The 11658-nt window shown below is 37.0% G+C and overlaps 1 protein-coding gene across 5 annotated transcripts in view; it reads right to left on the minus strand.

Moving 5' to 3' along the window:
• The window catches only part of LOC149769895 (patched domain-containing protein 3-like), a 33403-nt gene extending 22404 nt beyond the window's left edge, over positions 1–10999 (minus strand). Inside the window, exons 1-3 of one of the 5 annotated variants that reach the window (XM_089949688.1) lie at positions 10883–10999; positions 8892–9029; positions 2937–3185 (exon numbers count right to left, since the gene is read on the minus strand). In XM_089949688.1, the coding sequence (XP_089805814.1) occupies positions 2937–3185; positions 8892–8944 (302 nt within the window). In that variant the 5' untranslated portion in view covers positions 8945–9029; positions 10883–10999. Of the gene's footprint in view, positions 1–2936; positions 3186–8891; positions 9067–9276; positions 9395–9887; positions 10397–10524; positions 10588–10882 lie in introns of those variants that run through there. The other 4 variants (XM_089949685.1, XM_089949684.1, XM_089949687.1 and 1 more) reach the window with 4 other exon arrangements.
• Between the last annotated feature and the right edge of the window lie 659 nt (positions 11000–11658).

The raw sequence follows: 11658 nt of genomic DNA on the forward strand, positions 1-11658 counted from the left end.
CTTTCAACAAAAACCCCATTATGATATGACCATGCGTTCAGGAGTAGTAGCGATAACAAGATTTAGAAGATGACCGGTATTGCAGACATACTAGAGGTCATATCAGCACTATTTTCATGAACGTCTTCTGATGAAAATCCATTATCAACATGACTGCCAGTTCTGGTAAAGTAGCGATAGTAACTTTACCAAGCTTACTGGATTTCAAAGCATGATCATTTTTATTTAGGGTCACCTAGGCCTTGGGATGAATGTGTGCGTACAATTCATGACAGTCCTCAAATTAGGTGATGACAGGTAGCAATAAGATTCATGTGGAAATGCACATAGGGAAAATGGACATAGAGCAATCCCATAACCGCTTCTGGTTTATGACCAGTAGTGGTATGAATGTAGACAGCATTCATTGTGCACATACCCCAAACTGCAAATGTAAGCTGCAAAATGTCTGTAATTTATACTGCAATTATTCCATGACAAGTCCATGTTGGATGATATGCCCAATACTACTTTAAAAAAGAGTCCTGTACATTTTTATGTAGGAAATGTTTTGTCCATCAATAAACCCATCGAAACTGTGCTATAAATGTGACAAGATGAGTCACCATGGGTTCCTTATGAGAGGATACTTTAACTATATGCCCACCAAACACAATCAGGTATGTGGAATAGGCGCGATGCGCACTCCTTAATATCATACGGGGCTACTAACTGAGGCAACCTTTACCCCTCATATACCTCGCACGATGACACCCAAGCTGCAAAAAAACTTGCACCTTTAAAAGAGTGTGATATGTATCAACAAGATTCCCTCGAAGGGACTGACGCTGTACTGTTTGAACATTTCGAGAAATCTAAGATAGGACCGTTTGTTCTTTCTCACTGCTGAGTACAGAAACCATATCTGAAATTTTTTACTGAAAGATAATATTTTCAAACTGGCCAGTGTTGTGCCAAAATCTTTACACTATTAGAAGTCTTTGATGATATCCATATTTCACTACTGCAATCAGTTCAGAAGATCTAGTGATAATGAAACTTGGATTTTAGAGTTGCCCCATTTTCATTTAGGGTCATCTAGGCATGTAAAGAAGTTTTTGGTCAAAGCCTAATGGCGATATGAGCATCCTTCAAGGAATAGTTGAATTAACAAGATTTTCAAGCTGGCTGCCAGGTTGGCACAACTTTCATTCAGGCCACCTGGATTCAGGTCACAATTATATGTTCAGGGTCAGTACCCACAAATGCAGTCCCAATCTAATTTTGGGGGGTTTTCCCTCTTCTCTACTGGTGACCCTTGGCTTAGATTTAAGAATTCGTTGTGATGATTTAAAGGAAAATGTTTATTCTTTGAAATATTAGCATTATGGTGTGAATGTGTGTATGCATTATGGCGACAGTGCACAGTGAGTAATGAGGCATGAGTGTGAAATCTATGAACTATGACTCGCTGATCTGTTTACAGTTCGGCGTCTCCAAAAACTACGGGATGGCGTATCACAAGAACTTTAACGTACGTTTATCTTTAAGGATACTTTAGATAAATATAGGATTTATCGTCATATGGACACAGGGAAAGATTCAGTACTATCAATAATGTAGATGCCATATAGGGAAAATAACAGTGATATGAGCACACTTAAACACCAAAAGAATAATTAAAGCCCTGTGTGAATATGGCTTTCTGTTTCGGTGGAAGTAGCAATAACAAGATTATCATGATGGATATAATAACAGCCATTTTGGAGGTCAGATCGTCACCTTTGAATTTAGTTTCAACCAAACGAAACGTCATGAGAAGTCTTGTGGTGAAACTCCATTTAGACCAACTTTCCATTCAGAAGAAGCAGGAATAACATGATGGCTGCTGCGAATGTTCTATTGGATTTCAGATTGACATCTCTTTATCAATTTAGACATCCTAAAAAGTCATTTCTCGAAAATCCCATGTTGGCATGTCCATCTATTTACGATTAGTAGCGATAACAAGATACTAAATATCCAAGCGAAACCCATTTACCTTGAAAACCAAATAGACCATAATATATATGTTTAAATAAAGTTTTATGGCACTCTGATAATTAGTTTAGAAGGATTAATGATACTAAACGTGTGCTAACGGAAAAACAAATGATGGACGACAGGCCATCCCATAAGTTCTTCGGGTCTATGATCCGTGGATGTAAAATACAACTAGTGGTCATAATAGTACCCACTTAAGTGCACAGCATGAGGTGTAAAAAGGGGCAACGGCATTCCTACCAAATGTAATACATTTGGTAATCATGGGCAGTAAATCAGTCGTCAATGTACCAATAACTTACCAATCAATCACTTTGAACAATTCATAAAAAACACAAGATATGTCCAGTAAAGTGGCCTTCATCTTCGCTATACAAGTTTCCGATATGTTAACCCTATCTACACCTTGGAGGATCTAGCAGATATTTTATTGCTTTGACCTAGCAATATCTATTGGATTTCTTGAGTAGCCTCTCTCAGTATGTAATGCTAACTAAACAAGAGCATGTAACAGCGGTAAATTGTCCATCGACTGAAAATGGTGAAAGCAACTGACTTTAAAAGGACACTTTGTAAGCTTAACATCGAAAGTATGACTATGTACCAGACAGAAGACATTATATGTGTATTTGAGAGAAATTCATTAGTACAAATACGGACCGGCAGTGAAAAATTACTTAAAGAGTCCATTTAAACTGTGTGATCCTCTAGTCTCGATCATGTGAACATTTTTTAATTTTGAACAACTTAATTTTGAGAGGATGCAGTGGCTTGCTGCCTCGTCCAGTGAAACTCACAGACCCGAACCACAGGTCTATCTGCTCGATCCACCAAACTATAGATAGGATTAACATATCAGAACCTTGGCTAAAGAAGATGAGTGACCTTGTATACACTTTACAGTCAAATATTACCCTTCTACCAGCCCTGTTTGAAAGGTGCGTTTTGGGTACTCAGGATCTGCTGTACATGAAGATTCAAGTCCTGGACTCTTGTCTTTGATGTCAACAAGACGATTCGCTTCCTTTTCTAGAAGTCTCCTATTTTCGTCTTCGTCATGTTCTGCTTGGAAATGGCAACTTCTTCCTTCAACTGCTGCAGCATTCTTTTCATCCACTGTGTCATCCATCATGGTCGTTCGCAATTCTATAAACTCTGCGACCCTAAGAATTGAAAAACTGGAATGTGGTAAACGGCCTCATTCCATATTAATGAACGTGAAAACCTGAGATTGAGATATCTGATAGAAAAGGTAATATTTTCTTAAATTTGCATGCCAAAATATCTGATTAGGAAGTAGCATCGACATGACATAAATTTGTAAAAATGCATCAGCAGTTGTCGTATTAAGCATTAAATTCTGATATTTTACAAAACATTTCTACCAAATTTTAATTATTGCTGAGAACTGGCTGTTATTATGAGAATTATTCTTAACTGTACGTGCACTTAATATTTTTCCGATGGATAATTAAATTAAATATTTGCACATATCACACCTTTCAGTAGGATAGAAATGTCAGTCTTATATATTTTAATCGGGAAATAATACAGAATAGATCACATTGTAAGTTTGTCTTCCTTTTTAACTGCTTACAGACTAATTTACAGTTTTGCCACTTATAACTTCAACTCAGAAATAGTAATAATTGGGTATGACTCCACAATGTGATATTTCATGATCACCTTGTGATGTCACTCCTCTCCTGCATGTTTGTTATTATCATGTTTACATTAAAACGCGCTGGACTACTAATTAGACAACTGATCATAGATAATTTTTATTTAACATTATAGTATAAAAATGAGGATTACATAAAGTCATATCGTCCTGTCATAGCGCATTACAGAGAACCATATAATTCGACAACATTAGCGAGTCATTTAATCGAAGTGAGTGAGAAAAAATTAAAATCTGCAACTACTCCAATGGTAAACCGACCAACTATTGTAAAAGACTACGATAATACTGATAACGCTCATATAATTTCAATAACGTCGTCTCTAGAGTAATCCCAACTCAGCCAGTAGTTACCTTCTCTTCGATAACATCTATATGTCCGTGCGCTAGTGTGGATACTTCATCATTGAATACTTGATGTTTATCATCATAACAACTCAACCCAATTTATTTGTGCACACTTGTATACACTGTGTAATTCACTGATCTAATGGTGTTCAAGTAGGTACAATGTAACTGTAACCCACCCTCTAACGCTCTTAAGTAATCATCATGCATTACTCGTTCTTCATATATTTTATTCCCAGGTTACACAAAACTACCGGCTCTACTGTGTTTGCATGAAGAAAGCTGACTCCGCTAGCCATTTCTCTGATGACTCATAAAATCCTATCCTCAGTGTAAGCAATTGCAGTGATGATGGTTCTGGGTGTTAACACCAGACCGATTCTGGCACTTCCATTGCTGGTTCCTGATATTGCTCCGATGGCTACGGCTAATCCCAACGAACCAACTGTGGGTAAGATTTTCAGAGATAACGATGCAAACAGTGGTCCTGTGGCACATAATCCTTTTCTTTTTCGCTACTTGAGACTGAGACATTTCCATGGTTAATCTTGTGTGAGCCACCTGCGCAGGTGATAACGCCCTATGCTGCTTTCTGGTAATAAAAGAGAAATTTGACCTTACGATCACTTTAGAAGTAGTTGTCAAGCAAGCTGATAGTTACTCTGCGGATAAAATGAGTTTGCTAAATTATTTTTGCAAGGAAGGTAATAACGGCAATTCGGAGAAGGTAAATTTGTTTGAAAATGGAGGGATAAAACGTAAGACGGATACTGAGTGTGCTTGTTATCCATGTCTTGAATATATGACTCGGAAGGTGGCAGACATATACATGGACATATTTTCAAATCCATGAGCTAAAACATATATACATGAACCTGAAGAAGCCAAATGTATAACAACCAATGTTTTTAAAAATTAAATTCTTTTAAGAAATAATTATGTTGTATATTATTTCGTTTGTTTTTTTCTATGGATTAAGTACATACGTCTCATCAAATCTCGGCAAGTGATTACCATTTTGGGACCAGTGAAAAGTAAGGTGGGACTAGTGAAGAGAAAGGTGGGACTAGTGAATTTTCTGAAACCACTTGTCCTGGACTAGTGGTTAAAAAAAAATTTCCTCAGCCCTGTAATAATCACCCTGTGATATCCATGCATAGCTACTAGTGATGCAGATAACACTAACATGACTGGTGCCGGATTGAGCCGCTCGCGCTATCGCATCCTGTTGTGTCAGAATTAAGCACACTGGTGAGTACGGCATGCTTTATACTTTGTGTTAAATTAAAATGAGTGCGAACATCCTGAGCTGCCGCTTAATGATCACGGTTATCTTACCCAATATCGTGTCAAACGTCAAAAGTTTATCAGATGTCAGCAACGAGCAAACCTTTTAATGTGTGTCACTGGACAACACGTTTTCTGGATTAGCTGAATCTGCTACACTCGCCACTGTAACCATTGTCCATTTAATCTAAATTTTCAATACTGATAACTCCTTCATCCACAGATCATGTTTGGAAATGCCAAAATGATGAATCAGGTAAAACATCTTGAACTCTTTGAAGGGCACCTGTGTCCCAGCATCAGTGTCTGGTATTTTTGCATCGTCTCGATTAACATCATGTACGTGGGGAAGTAGTTTTTAAGTTTGTTGGCATAACTGCTCAAGTCCTCGCTCAGATACTGCCTGTTCTTGATTCTTGCATAGATCCTACTGAGGTTCATTTGGTCGAATATCATATTGTTTAACTCATGATTATTACTACGCAAGGTTTTTTGAAAGACCACAAACCGGTCACAAGAACGCCCTGACTCTGCTTTTGTTGTTATCTTCCATGTGCCATTAGGCTCGCCAAACCAAAAAGGGAAGCTATTAAATCCTTGTTGTTTTTGAAAATACAATCGCTTTGAAAAACTCAACAGGAGATTGTCAAGTTCCACCTCATACGCCAAGGGTGGTCCGATTGTTTGGCATCCAGAGCGAAAACCCTGTAGACACGAACTGCGCAGCCACTACACCAGGTGCCGAGTGGAGATAATTTGCATAGCTGTTATGTTTTAGCTCAATCGTGTGTTTGGCTCCTCCGAATACCGTGCAGACATCATAGCAAAATCAAACTCTCAAGCTCAAGGCGAGGAACATACAAACCTGCAAACCCTCTGCGCTCATAGCCCTTTGTGTGGCAAATCAATCACTATAAGCAGCGTTTTTGTACAGGGTAAACACTACTCTAATCGCATCACGAACAGGGACACGAATAGTACCAGCTTTTCAGTCGGTGCCTGTGTTATCAGCAGTAGCAGCAGCAGGAAACATCTCAACAGCATCTGATAATACTGCCGCAGCTGCGTTTATTTTGCTGGATACAGCGGTGCCAGTGGCTCGATCTTTGAACTACCACGTTTGTACCGGTGCTACGACTAAAATCACTGAACGTCACCAGATGCTTGACCATACTGACCACGGATAGTTCATGAATATCCACCGCGACCTGATTATTAAGTTTATATGTCACAAATTCAAAGAGACTACTACAGTTGTTGACCAACACGATATAGGCGTCAACACCAAAAGCTGCTGATGATGCTAACGTCAGACTGTTCCAATGATTTCAATAAAATCCTTATACAACAACAAAAAAAAAAAACATCATCTCTGTGAGTTCTTCCCATAGGACAATAGAGATCTGTTTTCAATCAGGTTGTCGATGTACTCGTATTCCGTCGTGGATTCATCAATAGGATCCTCATTGAAGAGTTTGAACTAATATGGAGTATACTTGGAGAACATTATTATACTGCACGGTTACATAAAATCATAATCGCAGCTCAATGCACGCGTGCTATTCCTGCCCAAGTCATCAATGAGGTCATTTTGCGCCCAGCTTGGTTACCAACAGCTAGCTGACTGGTTAACTCCAGATGACACATGAGTTTCTGTCCACGTTGAGTGAGTATTCGCTCCGCAGTAGCGATTATTATAAGCTGAGCTAGAAATGAGCAGCTATTCAATCGGAGATACTTTTGTGGTTAATCGTGGAAATGCTGAGGTGATTTTGAAAATAGCTTAGACAAAACCCTCCTCTGATTTATTCCTGTTGAAATTTTCCTGGTCTCATCGTTATAAACTACATTACACTTTTTTTTTTACACTTGTCTCATATGAAAACAAAAACGTGACTTGCTTTAATTAAAATCCAGAGGTTGCCCGGATCAACATCGTCATAAAATGAATATTGCAAGAATTATTGACAGTTATTAACGCGCCTCTGGGTTTATTAGGAGAAAAACTATAAATCACATTGCTGGAACTACCTTGGGTATCGTAAGATCCTTCAGTGATCTAGCAGTGGGTAAGTAAACTGATTACATTGCTGATGTCCACCGGACCATTAACCTCTACAACAGAAGTTTCATCACTGCCAGCAATATGACATTGTGTAAAACCAAGAATCGACCCGATCATGTTGTTGATGTTAAAATCAGCACGATAACCTGGTTTTTAACGTGCTGTAGTTAGGCTCCATATTAATATTATTTGCGTTGTGATTGTTTTCAGTAATCAGCCGCTGTATTTCATTGGCGATGTCGACTACGTTATATGTCTTGGGTTATCGTAAGTGGAAAAATGCTCAAACAATCGGGACTGTATCTGAAAACATATGGCGCATGGTCATGTTATCAAAAGCATTCCAGATTTCTCCGATGATCAACAGCTTCTTTGTCTAGTGGAATCGGGTCACACAACGCACTATAAAATTATCGCTGAGCGAATTTCAAGTCAAATAACAGCGATATGATGGTATATAATCAACAGGCGGATAAAAATGTAAGCAGTGGACAGTTACCCACCGACCAAATCCTGATGAAGCACACAATAATCCTCAGGCTAAATTGTCCACTATCTCTATCATTTCGTTATCGATTTCCACTCTCATGTCTCCGGCGAATTTATTGGCTGATTAATTTTAATCGTTGGGCTAAGTCGGATGGTGTTTTATAACACTTGATACCTTTTCCGTCTTTCTTCAGATGAATGCGATCGAGGGGTTACCAGCCTCAGCTGTGAGCTCTGTGTTAATCTTGCTGCGCCTGGCACCTCTGGGTCTGGCGCTTCAGAAAGACCATCCCAACAAACCCGTAACGTTGATGAGGACTCTTAAGGGGGTTTACTTTCTTATTAACCACATCATCTACATCGAGAAAAGGACAACAACCATCACGGAAGCTAATTCAGAGACACCAGTAGTAGCGTCAATTAACTGATACCAGTTATCAGTTCTCTGCTTGGTTTTATAATGACTTATAAATTCTTCCAACCTTTGTTTCAATGTTTTATCCATTGTGATTATACCAATATCCTTTGTCTAATTAGGAAACCATCACGTTTTTATGAAACCATGATAATAAACAAACACGCAGGAGAGTGGTGACTCCACAAGGTGGTCATGAAATATCACTTTGTGGGGTCATAACCGTTTTTTGTTACACTACTCATGAAAATCAATATCTTGTTGAATTTTTAAGTCAAGGAATGGTAGCCAAGATTATTTTTATTTATATTCAATAGTGACACTTTCAACTGTAAAATTGTCTCTAAACACAATATCTTTCAGATTTATCGCCTCGAGTAAATGATTTCCTTTTATATTAACCACAACAAAACTATATAAACTTAGAAAATATATACAATGTCAACTGCAAGCACGTTCTGACGGATGTAAAGATTAGAACTATTATCAAAAGGAGTTTCGAATCTAATAGATATTACTGAATAGGAAACAGATGCCGCTTCTCCAGTCGCAGTCTATAAAATGGAAAATAAAAAGGCACTCACCGTTTTAAAGGCTCTCCTGAAGAGGAATCTAGTCCAGTAGATCCTTCAGCCATCGTGATTTGTCCTACTTTAAATTACTCAAGGACACAGACTCATTTCCTTCTTCTTTCTCGATAAGTTGCATTGACGAGTAGTCATCTAAAATTGAAGTTGTCAACTGGTCTTATGGGGAAGGCTGTGTTTTAAAATTAGTCATTCAAGTTACTTATAGCTGATTGAAATTACATGTTCTTTAGTCATATTCTTAGCAAAATCGTTAAACATTCATTATTTGCAACATGCTGAAAAGTTTACTGTTTTTTTTCTGAACTAATCTTAACCATAAACCATGAATATATGTTGAAGTGTTGCTGACAAAATTTCACAGTTATAATAAAAGTGTTACCTGTTCCTGGAAATTTTCAACGAAAATGACTGGAAGCTACAGTTGTACTGTAAAAGGGAGGTAACTTTATAAAGTTTGGTATTAATTTATTCACAGAATAATGAAACAGAAACAATTACTCAACCAGCTTAGTCAAAGAACAAGATTGCACAAAAGAGAAGAGATATTTTACTACAACAACCACAAAAATGTCGATCAAATTTAACATAAATAGGGCACATCTTTCTTTAATAAAAGCATATATTCTGAAGGGATTCATTATTGAAGAAAAGATAGCATAACACCTCGTTCCCAGTTTCCATTTAAATAGTGTACATATATATATTATTTTCATTGCTATTACTATCAGTAATTGTTAAATAAGGACAAATGTCATTTGAGGAAATAGATCCCGTTATTATAATAATAATAATAATGTTATTTGTAGTAATTACCAGACAAAATAATGTAACTTTTTATATGTTTTGAAAACATGATGCATGCTGCCGACTGCAAGCAAGTTCTTGCATATTAGTGCGAACTCAAATTACCCAAATAATAGATATTATATTTTCACATCGAAAGACATCTGACCTGATAATGCTAATGTAAATCTCTACCACTAAAGTTACCTAAGTGGTTAGAGCTTCCGCCTCGGATGTGGAAAGTCGCGGATTCGAACCCCGGACGAGTTATACCAAAAACTTAAAACAACTGAACTAGACTGGTCGGTCTGGTGTCAGGATAATGCGACTGGGTGGGTCATGATGCTACATGTCTAGGGCTTGATGTCCAGTGCTAGACATCACACTGCCACACTGCAGACACGGTAACGATATGACTCAAAATTGTTAAAACTACTTTAAAAATCAAAATCACACACTGATGTAAATCTCAATCACTCTATGCTAAAGTAGCGGCCGTTCATGTCGGAACAATCAAGGCAAATATATCGTGCGCTATAAACTTTATGAGAAATACGAAAACAACGCATAAATCTTGCTACACAGAAATGTTATTCTCCTCCTGCATCTAAAATCCAAACAACGGGCATCCTCGACAATGGCTAAGTTTCAAGATGGACGCCGCTGCATCTGCATCTCATTACGACACACTTATCTTTACCCTGACAACTCATACCTTCTAAATCAACAAACATAGTACCCATACACCATAATATAAACATTTGTAATATGAATTAGAGGTAATAACTATTAAACTCAAGCAATTTCAAACTGAAAACTAAAGTAATAAAGTACTTTCACTTGCCTTCTCCTGAGAAATCTCAGATAAATAAAAACTACAGCGCGATTATGCAATATTTATCAATGGGAGGTAACTTTGTCATGCTTGACACTAATCGATTGAAAGAATAGTAAAATCGATACAGCCTCCAAACCAGCTTAGTCAAAGAATAAGTTTGCACAATATAAAACAGTTTTATTATTATAACATTTACAACACATATCAGTCAAATTTCAAGTATATCACATATCTCTTTCTCAAAGAAAAGCATCTATGTTTAAGGGAATATAGTTCCAATTATGACTAAAAATGGACTGGAATCGGTTACTTTATTTTCCCTGTCCCGGAGAGTATACAGGTTTTTTTTAATTAAATAACATACCACGGTTTCTTAAATTCGCTCCTTGTCAACTTTCAAGCTTTAGGTCTCTCTACAATTAAAAGGAATGGTATCAAGTTGCGAATTAGGTCGATAAATCAGATATGCAAATGTATCCTCTAAAAACGATGGTTTTGATTGGTTGTACAATACATTCCTCAGAAAGAATCCCATAAACCACCAATTCTACTTCCTGCTTCCGCTTGAACCAAAATTCGTGCGAACGCCTTTCAAATTTGAGCGATAACGATTAATAATTGCTGCATCTTAGTTACCATATTCTCGATTCATATATATTTAAAAATTGTTAGACATATATGTAATTATAATTAATCACGCTTTGATTTATTTTACAGTTTACCATAGTGCGCAAATTTAACAAACTAGTTTGTATAGACCATAGTCACGTTACCAACTGCCAGACCAATTTGAATTTTCGTTTCAGTCCTTTTAAGTTTTATCAGTTTGACTTTATTTTCTATTTGTTGTGAATATTGGCTGAATTTATTTGATATTGTACTTGCATTGCTAAGTTTTTTTTGTTCATTTATATGTATTAGTGTTTAAATTTGATTACTACCTAAGTAAGAAGTTTGCATATTCACATACTAGTTAAGGTATTGGAACTGATAGCGTGAAGAATATACTAGAAAATATTTTATTAGTTATATTCATTTGATACGTTTTTACCCCAAGATAGTAGTTTGTTTTCTGGAGTGTTTATGATTAACTTCCATTTTATTACACTTGATCTGGTGTGAAAAGTATAATTTAGTGTT

This window comes from Sinohyriopsis cumingii, unplaced genomic scaffold, assembly GCF_028554795.1.
Source record: "Sinohyriopsis cumingii isolate HCF-2022 unplaced genomic scaffold, ASM2855479v2 utg003074l, whole genome shotgun sequence".
NCBI classification, from domain to species: Eukaryota; Metazoa; Mollusca; class Bivalvia; order Unionida; family Unionidae; genus Sinohyriopsis; species Sinohyriopsis cumingii.